At 41.4% G+C, this 19,284-nt stretch overlaps 1 protein-coding gene across 1 annotated transcript; it reads left to right on the top strand.

Moving 5' to 3' along the window:
- Positions 1–7,508: 7,508 nt before the first annotated feature.
- Positions 7,509–18,819, top strand: E2F8 (E2F transcription factor 8). Its single transcript, XM_068399562.1, has 13 exons — positions 7,509–7,547; positions 8,234–8,503; positions 8,826–8,982; positions 10,177–10,482; positions 11,139–11,300; positions 12,785–12,922; positions 13,240–13,461; positions 14,343–14,427; positions 14,704–15,226; positions 16,241–16,459; positions 17,343–17,472; positions 17,617–17,930; positions 18,658–18,819. Exons 1-13 carry the CDS (start codon positions 7,509–7,511, stop codon positions 18,817–18,819), a joined length of 2,727 nt encoding a protein of 908 aa, XP_068255663.1.
- The last annotated feature ends 465 nt before the right edge of the window (positions 18,820–19,284 follow it).

The raw sequence follows: 19,284 nt of genomic DNA, 5'->3' as shown, positions 1-19,284 counted from the left end.
AGACACGGGAAAACGAGCTAATGGAAAGAAAAGCTTGATCTGAACTCATAACAGAATTTTGCTTTTAATTGCACACAGAAGAAACTCAGAATCCCCTATTCCCTTTATGCCATTATAATGCATGCCATTTCCAAGAAGTAAGGAATTTTTATTACCCATTCCACAACGTGGAATCCACAGCACAAACTAACAGTCTGACTTTCAGATGTACTTACTACGAGGAAGATTGGATACAGGGCATATGGCGCTGAGTACCTTTGAAAAAGCTTCTCAAATTGCAGAAGGTCATTCAGTAGATAATCCTTTCAGCTAGAAAGACAGCAGAAAGAGGGAAAGAGGAATGCTGAATCCCTGCTCGATGCGTTCATCAGTACATCACAAACTTAAGAGATAATTAATAACACACACTAATGTCCCAGTGCAGGTACCTATCACGTGCCTGTCGCTGCGGTACCTGACAGCCTGCAAGAACACACGTCTTGTGGATGGGATTACCCAAGAGCAGGCTTAAAAGAGTCAATGAGAAGCAAATGAGCTATCTGAAGTTAAAGCAAGAGAACCCACAGGGCAAGAACCACCTTAGGATGAAAAGGTGGCTCAAGTTAGAAAGGCAGAGCTGGCCAGAAGGTTTAAAGCAAGACACATGAAGAGAAATACAAAGAAACAGCTTTCAAATATAACATTGTAGTACAAAAATTCGAGGAAAGAAGAATTTCATTGAAATGGAGAAAAATCTTCAAATAGAAAATACTATTAACATTCTTGAAACAAATTCATTCCTGATGTAAATCCTCTGAAACCAGTCAGTTTATGCTAGAGAAAATGTATTCCTTGGTGTGAATGCAACATTCTTCCAACTCACTGAGTTAAGCCAAACAACTCAACACAAGAATATTATGAATATATTCAGTTGAACCAGAGGAGTAAAGTATGTCTGTACCATGTCAGTGTAGTCTGTTTTGTTAATCCTACAGTAACAAGTACTCTGCAGCTGACATGCCATTTAACATAAAGTGTGTCATTTCTCAGCTAAAGCACTGAGGGGGGATGGAATTCGTGTAAGAATCTGCATTTTGAACAAACATTAACTTTTGGATGTGTCTGTGCAGTAGGATGTGCCTTTTGAATAAGAACTTAGATGCTGCTTGTTGGCAAGAACCTAATGAAATCAAGTCTTAAGAAAAATGCTTCATAGGCTGCTTTAAGAATCCACACTAGACTCCACTATAAATATGTGACAGAAGAAATACAAAATAAATTAGGCGGTTTCAGTAGCACAATCACCCAGGGAAATAAGATCTTCCAAAGGCTCCTGCAAATAGCAACATAATAGCAAGCTTTTTTTTACTCCACCACATAAAACATTCTGGCAGGGAATTAACTCCTTTTTTGGTCAAACAGTAATATCAAGTAATGGGTCATGTGTCCTTGACCGGTGTGCGACAGTAACCTCTGTGATAGCACAACAGAGTTCATGACATTATCTATAACAACGCTGCCCAGTGCTATCAAAGTAGCACTGAAAGAGCACCTCTTTTTCAATAGATCCCAACTGAGAACGGGTACCATTGCAGCCCCTCGTAACCGCTTGGTTCATACACAAGCACTATTGACTCTTCACACCTCTCAGACATTTATCAGCCTCTCGTCTTCATTGCTCCTATCTCATCCTCTCTGAGCATTCATCTTCCCATCTTCCTTCCAATCATCAGCAAAAGGCAGTGCTGGGAGAATATCTAACACAAAGAAGCTTGGGCTGATGGACACTGAAGCTTGCAGTATAGATCCCTGTAAGACCAAGGCATGCAATGTGCAATGGATCTGCAGGTTCTGTAGAAATGCTATTTTTTTCATATATATATATATATATATAGTGGGTTCTGTCATTACTATTATAATCTTTTCAGGAACAGAGTTGACCCTGTGTTTTAGCTGGCCCAGGAACTTCTGACTTCAGTGACTCGGGTGGAAAGCACACAGAGCAGTAAAAATAAAATATAAATCTAATCCTCTTGTTCCAGGACACAAAGCAAACAGGCCTTTGCTCCAACTTACACTTTAGGTTTGGACCAGGGGATAACATCTCAGTGAAAGGCTTGTCTGTATGTTTCTCTTTGGCAAGCGGAATTCCTCTTAATTTCTAAAAAAAATTGATTCCCTTAAATGGCCATGAGTCTCAACTCTTAGTAGAGACAGCTCATCTCTGAAATGTTGAAAGAACGAAACTTACATTAAATACACTACGATAATTCAGTTGCCATTACCTGTAAAATTTTTTACTACAAAGAGTAGAATGCATTTGAATTAGAAACATGCTCTATACCAAGTACTCCAAATCTTAGCTGTACGTGCTCAGCACCAGTGCTAAGAAGGTGCCCTGTTGAACCTCAGGTATGTTTGATCTTGTACACACACACATTTCTGTGCTGTTATCATCTTCTCCTAATAATTCATCTAAATAGAAACAATATACCTACAGAAGTGAAGCACTGAAACACTACATCTCTATTTCTCTTTGTACCATGCTATTAATATTCTTCCAGTGTAGTTTCTGGTGCATGCATTAAGTTTTAATTAGCATTCCCTGAAATTAGCATGCTGAAAAAGGCATTTGTTTGTTTAGGAATCCAGGTTTCCATAATGGGGTTTTTTTATGTTTCCTTCCCAGCTTTCACCTCAGTTTGACCAGCTGATTTAATTTGCCTAATTTCAAAAGCTAATGTAACAACTGAAAGCAAATAAACTGAAGTTAAATTGAATCAACTCGTTCAATAACGTGTCTGAGTATGATTTAATTTTATGCAGACTAATGAATACAAAATTAGGTAAGGCTCGAGTGAAGCGCTCCGCAGCGCCTTCTGGACCAGGCACTGCCACCTCCTGACCCCGGTGCTGTGCCCTGCACTGAGCTGCTCCCGTCCCACTGCTGCGGCCACCGAGCACACCTACCTCCTGCAGATTTGGGGCTGCTCCTTATCTGCCCCCCATCCTTTCTCCCTGCAACCACACCAGTTCCCAGGCAGGCAAGTGGCAGCAGGGATTCCTTTGGGTACCTACATGCTCTAAGGCTGCGTACGGCTCCTGCAGAGCTGATCTTCCTGACCGCCCAGGGTAGGAGGACCACACGCTGCTGTCTGCGGAGATATCGGACGGCAAAAATACTTTTAGACAAAAATACATGAGATGATTAAAAACCCCACAATGTCTAGAAGTAGTCTGTCACATATCACCTTACTTGTCATCATTTCCCTACTGTATATATTTAATCTTTAAAAGTATTTTTATTTAATAATTTAAAAGACACTTAGTGCTGTTATACCTTGTACAAAATTACACATGTCATTTTGCTGGGTAAATACTATGACGTATGACGTGAATACAGCCTGCAAGCACATCTCCAGGCCTTCACAGCAGTCTGGTCTTGTAGATACAAAGGAGTAAAATAAGCCTGACCTCTAGAGAACCCAAGTGCTTACAGCACTTCTGTGAGAAACAGAGTCCTAAGTTATTTTCACGCTCTGGAAAACTTTATTCATAACTCTGAAATGAAGACATTTTTGTTACGACATAACCCAGAGAGAAGATGAGGGTAAGTATTATAATCCTAATTACTACAGAATTTTGAAGTGACTGGAGAGATTAACATTACAGAAGCATCTGAATAAGGAAAAGGCTGTGGTTTCTGACTACTACATCGTCCTCTGAATCTCCTCTGCCTTCTTTTCATTTTTATTGAATAAAATAATGCCATTATCTATACTTAAAATATATCAAGTATTTTATCCAACTCTACTGAGATATTTCTGAGGTATTTCAGGGTCTGCTTATATCATTAACTCCTTGACTAGAAGTACATACCTGTGGAAGACTGCAGTTTCTGCTAGATACCCATTAGACATTAGAATTAAGATTTAATAAAAGAGGGATACCTATTGCCTTTAAAATTCACTTGAATAAAAGAAACATTAGAAGAAAACATGACAATTGAAAGAGACGTATGCAATAAATAGCAGCACTCACAAGGATTCCCACAAGCAGTATTTCGACAAAGGAATCGGATGCCTAACTTGAGGTACTCCCCTGCAAAGCTCCTGCAGGCAAACAGTGCTTACAAATTCCCAATTCCAGTCCTAGAAAGAGGAATCACAAGCTAGTTCCTTGAGGAGAGCAGCCTACAATAGTCTGAACAGTCAGAAAGCTACAGAAAGGTCAGTTTTCTGAAGACTGTACAAACAACAATCTTTTAAATTCACATACCATCAGTAAGTGAATTTTTTTTTTTAACTTTCCAGTAGAGATACACATTGAGAGATGTAATCACTTTATATCTCGCAGAATCATGGAATAGCTGAGGCTGGAAGGGACCTCTGGAAGTTACCTTGTCCAACCCTCTGCTCAAGCAGGGCCACCTAAAGCCCCTTGCCCAGGACCATGTCCAGACGGCTTTTGAATATCTCCAAGGATGGAGATTCCACCTCCTCCCTGGGCACCCTGTAAGTGAGCTTATACATGGAATTACCCGATAAGAATTGTTTCAGTAAAATTCTTTATGCATTTGGTTTTATGTGAGCCATTAATTACAATTCCGTGTGACAGAAGTACAGCATGACATCCATGAAGCACACAAGCACAAGGTGTCGAACTTTCCTGCCTTGTGATTGTGCTAAAACGAATCCGTTATTGACGACATGTTCGTACAAGAAGCACAACTTGGAGCAGAGCATGCAAAGTAAACCAGATTAGTGCTTTCTTTGGCATAGTGCACAGCTAATGCTGTTACAGGAAGAGGAAAATGTCTATGGGCAAGGTAAGGAGGCATGCTTAACTAGAATATGGACAGTAGAAGCACTTCAATTTACATATTCATGTCTTATTTAACACCTTACATATAATCCTAACTTTTTCATTGGATTTGGCTAAACCTCTGCAATGTATCACACGTATTCTTTAATCTGCATGGCGATGCTTCAAGTAACTCTTTAGTTGAACTAGCACAGATAAAATTACATATCACTCTCCAACACTGATTTCTGGCATCAGGCGATATCTGGATTCAGCACATTACTTGGAACTAGCAAACATCCCACATGAGAATCATCATGCAAAAGGCTTCAAGGTTATACATTAAAAGACCTATTCTTGGTACTGGTGCTACTGGTTCCCAGTCAGGGCCATAAAACATATAATCCTTATTCTTTTCGCTTTAAAAGGCACCTAGCAGAGAACGTAAGTGCTGCTTCTTACACCTAGGGCTACAGAAAGCAACTCGAGCAAGAGCAGAATGAAATATGAACAGTTTAAATTGATGGCTGCAGCCGAGCACACCGATGGACTGCTCCATGTATTTCTATAACCCCAAAAAGGCAAAGGCAGCAGCATAGTCAGGAAGACCACAGAAGGGGCACACGAGTTACCAACAGAATAATTATTTTAATAACTGTAATAATGTCAGAAACTCTTTTACCCTTCACTTAAAAATACCTGATGCTGTCACAACAGACAGATTGCAAGGCTAACTTTGAGTCTAGCAAAATCTCCCCTGAACAAAGGGCACGAGAGATACTACAATGTGTTTGAACAGAGATAATGGCTTCTTGATTAGGGGTTAAGGTTAATTTTCAAAGCCCAGCATAAATGAAGAGAGTAATGAAGTGACAGCTTGTATGTAAAAGCCTGATTTTTTTTTTCCCAGTTTGATTTCTGGAACACATGAATACATTCGCTCCTCATTTAAGTAACTTAAATTTCAGCAATCATGGTATTGCATGTTTGCAAAAAAAAAAAAAAAAAAAGAAACACAATTTTTTAGTATTTATAACTGTACTTCTTGGGAGTTGCACACCAATCCTGGATTACCAGAACACAGAACGGTTACACCTTCTAGTGCACCTTGTACAAAAAGAAGGCAATGTACAGTAATTGTATCAAAGCACAAAGAAGGGAAAACCTCACTTTTTGAGGTGAGGCATGTACGTACTCCAAGCAAATAAACTTTGGCTGTTACATGATCGGTGATACCAGGGAGTGAAGGTTACTTGGGTAATTTTTCAATTCGAATTTACATGCTTTCAAAGACTTCCTTTCAGAAAATTATACACTGATATTAAAACGCTCTCATCTTTACACAATCCTAGCTCAAGTGCAAAAAAAAATGCCCGAAGGGAAGAGGTTTTCAATCCCAAATGTCTGCCCGCAGAACAGGAGTGTTGTCACAGCTGGGATAAGCAGCACAGCCCACCTCAACGCCAGCCGCTGGGCCTTATCTCAGGTGCGCTAATACCCCTCTGCTCCCAAGGACCCCACGCCACAAGCCCTGCAATCGGTGAGTTATTAAGCTTTTTTTTTTTTTTCTTTTTGATAAGTGCTTTTCCTCACAGTTAAGAGCACGAATCTGTTTTCAGAAGCCCACGGTAGGTGAAGGAGCCTTCCCCGGGCTGTCTGGGCCTCGGGCTGCCGGTGGAGTCCACCATCAGGGGCCCGCGGGGCCCCCTCCCGCCCCCGGGGCAGAGGGTGGCTGGGGCACGACGATGGATTTTGTTGTTTTAAAGAACGCAAAGGCCACGGGACCCCGCGAGCAGCCGTCAGAGCCGCAGGCGGCGGCCGTAAGGGAGGACCGACCGGCTCGGCCTCTGGCAAGCAGGGAGAAGCGGCGGCAGATAATTAGCTCTGCTAAACCAATCAGCGCCCCTCGCCCCGGCTCATCTCGCTCATCCCCTCGCGGCGGCGGCCGTTGGGTCAGGGCGGGAGGGAGGCGGCACGCCCTGCCCCGAGCGCCCCCGTTCCCGCGCCGCCAACCCGTCAAACCCCCGCGCGGCCCGAGCCCCAACTTCCCCGCGCCCGGCGGCTGCGGCGGGAGGAGGGAACGGCGGGGGAACGCCGCGCTCCCATTGGCTGCGCGAGACGGAGCGCTGCGAGGTGATTGGCTGGGCTGGGCCGCCCCACGCTCCCGCGGCGGCACAGCGGGTTGAATTCAAACCGGTACCGGGAGCGGCCGCGCAGCGGGACGGGACCGGGCGGCGGCGGCGGTACTGCCGGTGGGTGCCGGCTCTCACGCGTCCTGGGGAGGACAGCGGGCGAGCGGCGGAGCGGAGAAGAGCAGCTCTCTAGGTACAGTGGTGGCGCCAAATGTTTAAACCGGATCCCGGAAGGGCCCCGCCCGCCGGCGGCGGCCAATCGACGGCGCTGCGCCGGCAGCAGCCGGTGTGGCGCGGGCGGGGCGGGGCGGGGCTGGGCCGTTGGGCGGCGGGCGCGGGCCGCCGGGCGCGCGCGGGCCGGGCCCAGAGGCGGGAGGCGACGGGACATCCCCGGCGGCGGCAGCGAGGGCGGCGGGAACCGGCCAAGGTGGGCGCCGCCGCCCGCCCGCCCGGTCCGTCTCGGCGGGGGTCTCAGCCGCCTGCCCTGCTAACGCTTGCCTCCTCCTCCCGCCCCGCAGGACCGGCGGGACCTGCGATGCGGAGCGCGGCGGCGGGACCGGCGGGTGTCGCCTCCTGAGGCTGCGCGGCGGCAGAATGCAGCAGGCGGGCGGGGAGATGGGGACCGGCGACAAGGTAACGCCTCGGTTCCGCCGCGGTCCCCTCCGTGCCTGGGAACCCAAACCAGCAACAGCCCCCCCGGGGGCTGCTGTCCCTCGCGGTGGGGTCGGGTCGGGGGACGTTGCCGCCGGTGCCCGGTGCGGTGACAGCCTCGCGGTGCCCGGTGCGGTGACAGCCTTGCGGTGCCCGGTCGCAGCCGTTCGCAGCGGCTCGCGGCGTGAAACCGCGTTAGTCTGAACGGACGCGCGTGAAAGACGTTGGATGCAGCGATCGAGCGCCTTTCACGGTCCCTTTGATTTCTACCCTTAACAAAATTACCTAAAACTTCACCTGACGACTTTTATCCACCAGTTTCGTAAGGAGCAGGACTTCTCCCTGCCTCCCCTTTCCTTTTTTTTTCCGTAATAAAAGGTGTTTCGGTCATTCTTCGTAGCTTTCTGCCACGGATTAACATCCACTCTTACTGGATTTTCCCTAGAGGGAAAGAAAAGGAAAATTACCTCAAGAATAGCACGGGCCCCGTGTCTTAAAAGCTAAAGGCAGAGTCGAAGATGGTTTCAGGGCAGGGGTACGACTGCAACCTTTGACTCTGAGCTACCCAAAAACCGCAGCTGATCTCTACCCCGCTCTGACTGTCATCAACAAACGGATTGCAGCACTTCTGGGCTTTAACATCAGTTTTGCTTTTTCTTGGTGTGTAGGAAAATCATTCTGAGCCACACAGAAGTGTATTGAAAACCCCTTTGAAACAAGCAGCTACCTCACCTGTATTGACAGAGATACAGCCTGACTGTCAGCCTCTAACCACACCCCCAAAGCCTAAAGAAATCCCTCCAGCAGACCCATGGACGCCTACTTCGAACCTGAAAATGCTGATTAGCGCAGCTAGTCCTGAGATTAGGAGCAGGGAACAGAGAAGGGAACTGTCGAACGACACAAGTGAGGTCCTACAGGCAAAACACTGTTTGCAGGTACGTCGTAAAGGGGTCATCTTTATTTACTTTTTTTTTTTTTAAGTTAGCTGGAGGCTGTTTATTCAGAATAAAAAGTTATACATTAACATACCACAACGTTTTCAAAGTTTTGATTTTGAAGTGTTTACCAAATATAAGTATTTACCAAATATATCGCCTAGTTAGGTACAACAGGTAACGTTTTGCTGATTTTATTTCACAGCTGTTGAGGACAAAGGGAGAACACTGGGCCTTTGACAGTGCTCACAATGAAGCTGTTAAATACCTACGTTTACATATTGTAGAAATTCCAAATTATTTTTTTCTTATTTCCACGTAGGAGCACTTATTGGGAGATGAATATGAAAAATCTCAACGAAGTCGCAAAGAGAAAAGTCTCGGATTACTGTGTCATAAATTCTTAGCTCGATATCCTGATTACCCCAGCACTACAGAGAATAATTACATTTGCCTTGATGAAGTAGCTGAAGAGCTCAGTAAGTTGGTGTATATGCTGTTATATATTTCTTCGTACAAATTTGCCAATAACCTGCCACTTGTGTTAGTATATTTTGCTCCATAAAATTTTCAATGCTCACTGTGTACTCTAAAACTTATTTAAACTCAGCTTTAAACTCTTCATTCTTAGAGCAATTCTTTTAAAAAGCTAAAATTTCTTTGGTGAACTGAATTGAGAAACTCTGAACTATGCTTAATATTAAACATCTAAATTATTGACGATACCACAAATAACTAGTTGCAGTTTTTTGGATCTAGAGATGATGGCTAAGGTCAGTGGTTGGATTTTTGCAGCAGGAACTAGCGTTTCTCAAGCTGAACCCACAACTTTCTGTCCAATCATGGCATCAAAGCAAGAAACTACTTTCTGCTCTCTGGGATAATTTAACTTTCTCTTTTTATATCACTATTTTTATATCACACCAATGACCTTCTGAGAGTCTGAGTTGCTGACATTAAGCTGAAGCTTTTTTTTTATCAAGGAGCTATGAAACTGCAGTCTTCTACAGATTGTAACACTAGTAATAGTTACAAATCATACTGCTATAAAATTTTTGGTATCCTTATATCTTCAGAATATGTTGGGGGACACAGAAAAGGGATGAATTGTAAATTAAAAAAAAATGCCTACTTTATTTATACTTTGTAAAAAATAACATCTCCTTTAGAAAATGCCTAGTCAAACTCGAGAATTTAACAGACCAAAGAGAAAAAGACAGTGTGTTAATAGAATAACATATAAAACCAAGTTAACAAAACAGTTGCCTAGCACAATTTTCCAAGGATATTTAATGAGATGATCTAAAATCAATGCAATGAATAATTTAAAATGCTTTGTTTTTTTTTTAAAGCTGTATTGAAATCCATCTGATGGCTCTTCTGGCAACAGTGAGTTTTCTTTCTTAAGGAATGCTGTAAAGCAAGTATAACTGTGGAAAAGCAAGTCCTTCCATATCTAAAGCAAGAATTGTTTTCTTTTCCTTGCTGGCAACATCTATGAGGGCTATTTCCAGAAACCTTCGTAACGAGAAATTGGCGAAAATGGCTTAGAAGTATATTAAGAGGAGGGGGAAGTATAGGAAACTGATCCCTTCTCTGTGCAAACATGTTTCAGGTAAACGTAAACATATTTTATGTAGTAGAGATGTCATGTTCGTCTTCTTTTTTTTCAGATTTTGAACGTAGGCGCATATATGATATTGTGAACGTGCTGGAGAGCCTACACATGGTGAGCCGCCTTGCCAAAAACAAATATGCTTGGCACGGGCGACATAATCTCTCCAAAACCCTGGAGGCTTTGAAAAAAGTTGGAGAAGAGAACAAATATACACAACAAATTCAGATGATCAAGAAAAGACAGTACGAGCATGAATTTGATTTTGATGGTGAAAGAAATGAAGAAATGGCAAGATCTTTTGGCTCAAATGATCATTCAGAAATGTCTTTTGTCGAGCTCCCAGGAATAGAATTTCGTGCTGGTAATAATTCTCTATAATGCCAAGAATAATATGTGCTTGTAACGATAAATATCTACGAACTTGGAAAAACATTATTGGACTTTTTTTTTTCCTGAAATGGTACTGCCTGAAAGGCAGTGGTGAGAACAAGTGCTCTACACTTTCAGTTCTCTTACTCATTCAGTTCTTACACATGTATTTTGTTTTTACAGTGCAGGAACAAGGGGGCATCAGGTGAAACCATCAAACATACCCAATCTACAATCCAAATGCAGGATTTGTTACTATTGAAATGTTATAGAAGCCAAAAGTATCAATTACTCCATTAATTTATCTTTTAGTTTAGGTTTGATTCATGGAAGAAATGTTAATTAAGGATTGTTAAATACATTGATAACCTGCAGTTAAGCAGCTTTACGAGTACAAGTTGTCAGACAATAGGAAATATATACAAGGGGAACCATTGCAATCTCTCTTTGTAGTTAGACTTGGTGTCCATCTAATTACCTGGTCCTTGCCATGTAGAGACACGATTCTGGAGTCCAGGTCAGCCCTGCCTAGTTGCTGTGTTGTTTATTCTTATAATAGTTGTTACTGGCAAATTTCTTCATTTTTTATAAAATGTTTGTAGCTGGTGCGTCACTTAATATGTCAATCCTTTCTCCTGCTTGCTGCAGCATCAGTAAATAGCAGGAAAGACAAGTCTCTGCGAGTGATGAGCCAGAAATTTGTGATGCTGTTTCTCGTATCGTCTCCTCAAATAGTAAGCCTTGACGTTGCTGCCAAAATCCTGATTGGAGAAGACCAGTTCGAAGACGTAGATAAAAGCAAGTTTAAAAGTAAGTAAAATGCTGCTGTTGTCTGCTGTTGGATCTCACTCTAAACAGAAATATCAAGTGTCAGCTAAATGGACTATTCTAGTACAAGTTTATATAGTGTAAAATACCATCATCTTTTTCCTGCCATAAATATATTTGAGCCTCCAAAAACTCACTGAACACCTTGCACAGTTTTTAATAGGGACCCACTTGTGCATAATCAGTGACCCATAATGACTACAGAAAGGAAAAAGTCCATTAAATCCTCTCTCCTGAGGTAATGCCACAAGGCTGCTTATTGGTAACAATTTCTCTTTCCTCAAGCAGTCTGTCAAAGATTTCAGCATCATTTCATCAACGATGCCCCAGAATCATGCAAATCTGTGTTCTGGTCACGTAACTTACTTGTTGGAAATCTAAAGAAATTCTGTAAAAGCCCTGTTAATAACTTACACGTGAGAGGAAGTGAAACCCAGTGCTGTAACTGCCAATTATTTCTTCATTCTTTTACCCTGCTCTCAGTTCCCTGCACACTTCCTCCTCTTCCTCTCCATTCAAATGAAAAGGTATTTCTAGTTCTAGGCCTGTGTATCGATAATAATCGAAAATGTGTCTGCTCTTGAGGCATCGAGAATTAATTGTGGGTTTCACTGAAAATTACACCCTTCCTTGATTCTCAGACAGACTCCTTTGCTTTTTTTTGTGGAATTGTATCTATGCAACAAGAAAACTGATCCTCACTGGTTTCAGTTTGTCGTTTCCTTTCCACTGCATCATGGCAATGTACAGAGGGTGGGCGGGTAGTCAGTGGGGGCTTTTTGTTTGTTTTCATTCTTTCTTCTTCCTCCGTAACATCTGTCTCGCAATAAAAGCGTTTTCAGACACATCTGTGTGTCTGTATTTCAGGTATCATACGCTTTACCGTGTTCTTGGTTAACAGTCATAGTCCTGAGTTCCATGACTTGCTAGACTTGAAATTTTCAGTAGCAGTAGCGTTGGCCTAAGCACTCCCACTTTGCAGTCCAGAAGTCACTTGTAATTTGACTGCTGCCTAAAGCTTTTCCCTAATTGCTCAACCTCAAAACAATTAAGAACGTGCAGGATGATTATCCTGTTGGATTTCAGTGTGTCTCTTCCCCTTAGTTCCCCTATTCACCACATACCTGCCTTTTAAGCTACTTATTTTCACTAAAAAATGGGTGTAGCTTTGGCCATTGCACAGAACCTAACTTGCTTTGAAAATATTTTTTTCTATATTTAGCATGACACACTCAGCAGTATTTTCTTTTCTAGATCTGTATCTATGTCATTCTATTTTACATATAAACTTTATACTGTGATATGTTATCTCACAGTATAAATACCTGTTCCACAAAATTGTTCTTATAAAAATATAAAGGTTTTCCCTTTTAGCTGCTAAAAGGGCATTATAACGTTTTAAATCTGATATATGTTCACTTGTTAATCAGAATTACTATACTTTGCATTTGTTTATTTTATTTCAGCCAAAATTAGGAGACTTTATGACATAGCGAATGTTCTCAGTAGCCTTGAGCTTATCAAGAAAGTTCATGTTACAGAGGAGAGAGGTAGAAAACCAGCATTCAAGTGGACAGGACCTGAGGTCTTGCCAAATACTCAGGGTAGGTGTATGTGTTATTTCCTTTTGTTCTGCCGATGATTTCTATCGTTTCTTTGTTTTCTCTGCTAGAAATTTTTTGACCAAAAGACAGTGTAAACTAAGCGGAAAGTCTTTACTAGTCACGTCACTATCCTTGACAGCATAGCACACCAGTATGTATTTCCACACAGCAGATGTAGTCATACTCAGACTCTTGCATTTCCACTTTTGCTGCTGCTAATACTTCAATAATTGTAAGCCAGGCTCAAATAACTGCTTCTAATTACTGAATCTGCACATGCGATGTATTTACTCTTTGGGTTTTTTCCTGCTTTTTAGATACAAAACTTGAAGAAACAACTTCTACAACTTCTACAACCTGTCCCCCACCTATTTCAGAATCCATCCCTTCTACAGAGCAATGTTCAAAAAACCTTTTTCCTTCAAATGGAAAGCAAAATTTCACTCGGCATCCTTCTCTCATAAAGTTAGTTAAAACTATAGAAAACGACAGAAGAAAGATCCAATCTGCTCCGACCAGTCCAGTTAAAATAAGCACGAGTATGTATCGCTTTCTAAGTTTGTTTTTAACTCAGATGGAGTCTTGCAATAAATATTCAGGCTTGCCCTCTTCTCCGAGGAGATGCGGATGTGTGGGTACGCCTGCTTACAACGGTGTCTTAAGAACTGTCAAAAATAGACAAGATGGGGAGAATAGCTGTTGCCTGTAAATCTGAGGCTTTACCAGACTGATAGTGAGAACAAAGCTAAAACAATCTGTGTTCAGTGCACAAGCTCTGCAGTTAGTAGCTCTTTCCAGTTTGGTGGACCAAATCCAGTCACAGCTTGTGCAGTTGCAACAAAGGAAACGGATTTATTGAGATCTGGACCAAATTCAGTGCGCTGTAGGGAACTCTATCCTCCTCTCTCACACCAAATACACCAGGAGTGGCGTATTACTATTTTTGCTTTAAGAAGAATATTAAATCCCTTTTTACGTATCACTCTCTTGACTTTGTGTGATGTCTTACTGGCTACAAACTTGTGTTTGTGTGGTACAGCCGATTCTCTGGATATTGTATCTTTCTCTATGAACTGCTCTAACCCTGGTTTGTTGTAGACACTGTGCTTTACATCTTACTATCTAAGCAGTTCTGTATTCCATAAATTGCCACAAAATTACCTGTCACTGTTCATGTTCTTGCTAGGTATCCTCTTTCGAGGGAAAACAAGTGGAGCTGAGGCTTTTACATTTGTTTGATGTAAGCTACCATCCAATTGATCAAATCAAGGCTGGGCTGCAGTTTGAGGATAACATGGAGTCTTAGTGTCTTCTCATTAAATGTGGATGCCACATTAAATAACGCAGTCTCCTCAAGATAAAATTTAACTTCTACGTTTGGGGCACTAACAATTTTGTTTTGTTTTCCCCCTCCAACCAGGTACTGATCAAAATTTATCGGCTTTCCCAAGTAAAATGGCTCAGGTTCCAGCAATGGCTAACCATCAGCTGGAAGGACAATCAAAGTAAGTTTGCACAAGTGTTACGGTGAGCAGCTTTATTTTATCACTGGCCATTAAGTTAAAGCTATGCTCAGTTTGAGTTGGGCAATAGTCTGCAAAATCCGTAACCCCTGATACTGCAGGCTATTTTTTTCACTTATTATTTTCTGTTTAGTGGATTGAGAAGTACAAGTTCACGTTCTTTGTATTGCAGAAAACAATTTGTCAGGGTGCTCATTTCTGTACCAGTGTATTAAAATATGTTTGGGCTTTTTTATTTGTTTTTGTCTTTTTTTTAAGGAAAAGAAAAGAGCTGAAAAAGAAATTGTCAAGATCTGCTCTGGCATGTAATTTATCCTCACCTGAGGTAGTCCCCAAGGCCAAAGCTCCTCGCACCGCAGCACCCTCTCAGCAGCCAGCTTTCATGCAGCCACTGGGTGTCTGTCCCCCGAGCCACAGCCCAGTCTCACCAGTAATACTACCTCATCCTCATTCTGGTGTTCCATATGCAATATATCTCCATCCTTCCCAAGCCCACACTGTGACAACATACAGCCCAAGTTTCATGTTGCAGCCTCTACCATGTGCCAATGTAACTGGAATTAAGAGTATTAATTCAGAAGTATTAAATAAAATAACCACTGGGGAAGGGGACAATCAGATAGCTACAGATGATCCAACAAAGTCCTTGACAGCTAAAGAAAAAGCGACTCTCAAATCAGAAAATTCATCACAGCGGTGCCTTAAAAGAACACAAGCACTACAAGAGAATAATTTAATTAAAAGGTACAGAAGTGATGAGGAAAGCCTTGATACTTCTCTGGTAAGTTATTTTTAAAATGCCATTTTATAGCTTAATGATGTTGCCACCTACTGATTTTCAAAGTGATTTAGGAGCCTACCAGTGCATGTAGGCATTTTAAATAATGTCACGCTTGAAGGGATGATGTTCATTTGTTGTGCTTGCTGATGTTTGGGGGGGCTGGTTTTTATTTACACATATCTCTCTCTCTCTCAAATATCACGTAATCTTGCAGGTATTTGCAAAGCATCAGGCAGAATATGCAGTATGCAGTATAACACTTATCTTTGAAAGGCCAACGTAGGGTCAGGCTGTATTTTTCTCCTTGTTCTTCCCCTCTCTTCCTCCTCCAAATATTTATTTCCAAGAATATGTGTCAGTGTACAGATCTTAGTCAAAATAAAACAACTCCCAAAACATTATGTCAAGACTTACCTATTTATACAACAATTCTGGAGTAGTTCAGGTTGCTCATCTTGCTGGCATTCATTCTCGGCTTTAGAGGTGTTAGGAGGGAAAGTGGACACATGAAAGTCCCTGGACAGGGAACGTCCCAAAATCCTGATACCTTCTAAATATTTCTATCCAATGCTGTACGCTGTTCATGTTGGATTGTTGTAGGCATAACAATGCAGCACTTGAAGAGAAGTAGTAGTTCAGATACACTTGATGCATATGGAGAAACTGGGTCTGGATTGCTTTCTGCTCCTCGGTTGCTGAGTGTTTTAGTGCCTCTGTAAATTATTAGGCTGCTTTAAATTGTCCTTGCCAAAACAGTCGTGAAATGTTAACAAGCGTGTTGTGACAACGTGTGGCATCAAACCTCCATTAGCTGCGAAGGAGCAAGAGGGGATAACACAGAACTGGTTGTCTTGTTGACTAGAATTTTTTATAGCACAATCTTGGGAATCAAGAGAAAGAAGAAAGCTTGCTTTCCTAATTTTTAAAATATATAAATATCATTGTAGACCTGTAATTGAGAATATTAAGTCTTACAACGTCTGTCTTTGTTTTTGTATGTACTTTTTTTAAAAGGGAGAATCCATTAAACATGAAAGACCACCTTCCAATAGCTCACAAATGAATCACAAAACGGACAATTTCCAGGAAGAGAGACAGAACAAAACTGAAACATTAGATCAAAACACGGCAAGTTGCTATGACCAATGCAAAAGAGAAGATATTCCAGAAGATGAGGGCAAAATCAAACCTAAACAAGACATACCTGTAGCGTTTGCCATTCCTGCTCCTGAGGTAAGCTTTGCCAGACACCACAGCACGTCTTGCCGTTACCTGGGAAAACATCACTTGGAGTCTTTGCAAAAGAAACAGAACTATAAGGAACTACACATGTATAGATTGTCTTTGGTTGGATTATTTTTAGTGTGCTTTTAAAACCTTACTTTGTAGGAATGTAGGACTTATACTTCTGCATTAAGTACACAAATAAGAGGATGTGAAGTGACTTTCAGGCATCGATTGGGATGAAGATCACAATTAAGACTAAGTAGATGAAGGCGATGTTGAGTTCCCTTACATCCCCAGTCCTTTGTTTGTGTATATTTAATCTCAGATACTTTGATTTATAACAGAATCACATGAAACCCTCTTCATCAGTAAAATTTGGTATTCTATAGCTAAGACTTACTACTGTAGAGAACCTGAATAAAGAACAGTTCTGTTGACAAAAGCAGAACTTGGAAATGCAAAAGAATTGTCTTCCAATATTTGTCTTATGAAAAACACAATCCAAGAATGAGGTGACGTGATGAGTACTGAGTCTAGATGCTTCTTCTGGGGGGAAAAAAAGTGTCCAGTATCAGGATTTCTCTTTTGTCTAGTCTAATTGTACTGTGCCAATCCTGGATGGATTTCCAGTTCCTCACTGAGGACATCAGCTGGAAATGGAGCCAGCTGACTTCTGCACAGTAGGGCAGTCTTACTTTAAAGAGTGTGTCCTTGGGTCAGTTCTGTCTAATTTCAGACAGAAGATAGTACAGGCACGGAATATAGGACTCTGGGGATATGGAGGATAAAGAGTAAGAACAAGGCAAGGGGGTTGCAGCATTGGAGAAAAACTTCATTATTTGTTTGTTAGATATTTGAGGTACAAGTGTATTGTCTTTTTATTTTTCAGACTTTTTTTCCATCTGGCTATCTTATTCCTCTCACTCAGTGCACTCATGGCAACAAGGCAGGCTTTTCTGATAAAGAGAAAGCTGGGATATGTTCATTACAGCACCCTACCTACAGCTCACCCATTGCTGGTGAGTACGAAACAAAATAGGCATGCAGGTGTCTGGCTTAAAGGATTGTGGGCCAGACTCATCCTACTGAGGTGATGGAATCACAACGCAATGGCTCGAGTCTCAGTTTTTAATCTTCTTCAACACTTGATTTTTCCATTTCAGGTGTCATTCCAGTGACAGCATCTGATCTGAAAGCAGTGAACATTCCTGCTTTTCATATAACACCCTTGAATATAATGCTGTCACCAACTTCTATAGCTGCTGCACCTGGACTGAGCAACTCCTTTCTCAATTCAAGCAACACCAGTTCTGCCCAAAATCCCAGGTCTTCAGTCCTGAACTTTACGTTGCCACACGTCGGACTAATACCTGGTGGTGTGCAAGTTCCTGCAAATCCTGTTCTTCACCACGTGTCAGTCTCTTCACAAACAGAAAATATCAGCCAGAGCTCAGGAAACAGGAACTTGCAAAAGAAGGTAAATAAAAAATACATCACAACTTATTGACTGTGGTGGGTTGAGTGGGAAGTATAGTGCAGTAATTCCGTTATAGCAGGTAGAATTTTTAAATAAATGGGTTTTTTCTTTATAAATGAGCACTGCCCACAAAGAGCCGGCAGTGAAGGCCAGCATAAGTACAATACAATTGAGAGGTTAGAAAGGAAGAACAAGTATCTTATTTGTTGTGGAAGTGGAGCCAGCTGGAAGATGCGAAGAGACAGTTGTTTTAGGGGGAGGATTTTGCATAGATCTGAGAGGACACATTAACAAATTGTCCCTTTGTTACTTTGTCTTTCCTTCTTGCTACTCTCTTAATCCACTCTCAAGTTCTTGTATTTAATGTTAGCTTTTTTTAATAGCATGTGATGTAGAGGATTTTAAAACAATATTTTTTTCCACAGGAAGTTTTTCTGTGTATTTTGTGTAATACTGTATTGCCTAAGATCTGTTTGTATTAAAAAAGGAGATAGGAGCAGATTAAAGAAACTACATTTTATTTTATATTATTTATTTTATATATATATATATTTATAGCTATGTCAAGGAATACAGGTATACTCTTCTCAGTAAAGAGTTGTTAAGTTTTTAAATTTCAGGAAAAAAAAAATTAGTTTGCTAACATCCTGTCAAAACCTAAAACTAGAATTCACTTTTTTTTTCCCCCTTTCCCTTAAATAAAAGTAACTTTCTCCTTTCTCTTTAGCCCTCTGTTCCAAAGGAACCTCAAGAGCCCCAGGCAGCGACAGAAAATTTTTTCCGCACACCAGGAGGGCCGAACACAGAATCTTCACTGTCTGCAAATTCAGATGGTACCAAGAGAATCTCTGAAGGAACTCAACGAAAACTTGAAGTGTACGAAGACTAATTTTGGGACATGCAGTTGCTGAGGGTGTTAGCAGGCATAATTACTGCTAACACACTGCACACTCTTGGATTGTACGATTGACAATGGGTGTTTTGGACATGGATTGGCAAGACCTCAATACTGGAATAGCCTTAATGAATGCTTCAGAATTAAAACTGGCTCTTAATGAGAAAGTCTAATAATTTTTCCAAAAGGTTTACCTGAAGTATTACAGCAACACAGTTATGTATATAGTTCTTTTTTGCGTTGCTTTTCTGCTATGCAAAGCAGTCAGTACGTATTTTGCACAAAGAAAAGTACTGTGAGTGTGTACATATTTTATGTCTTAACAAAAAGGCCATAGTTAAAAATGTCTTGCTCCTATGTTCAATAATGGTCTTTTGTAAAGTTAGTAAAAAAAAAACAAAAAGCAAAAAAAAGAATTCTTAATCGATTTTTATATAAGTTAAGATTTATTTATACTGT

The sequence above is a fragment of the Nyctibius grandis genome, chromosome 4, assembly GCF_013368605.1.
Source record: "Nyctibius grandis isolate bNycGra1 chromosome 4, bNycGra1.pri, whole genome shotgun sequence".
In the NCBI taxonomy this organism is placed as follows: Eukaryota; Metazoa; Chordata; class Aves; order Nyctibiiformes; family Nyctibiidae; genus Nyctibius; species Nyctibius grandis.
This window is presented reverse-complemented; position numbering and strand designations above follow the sequence as displayed.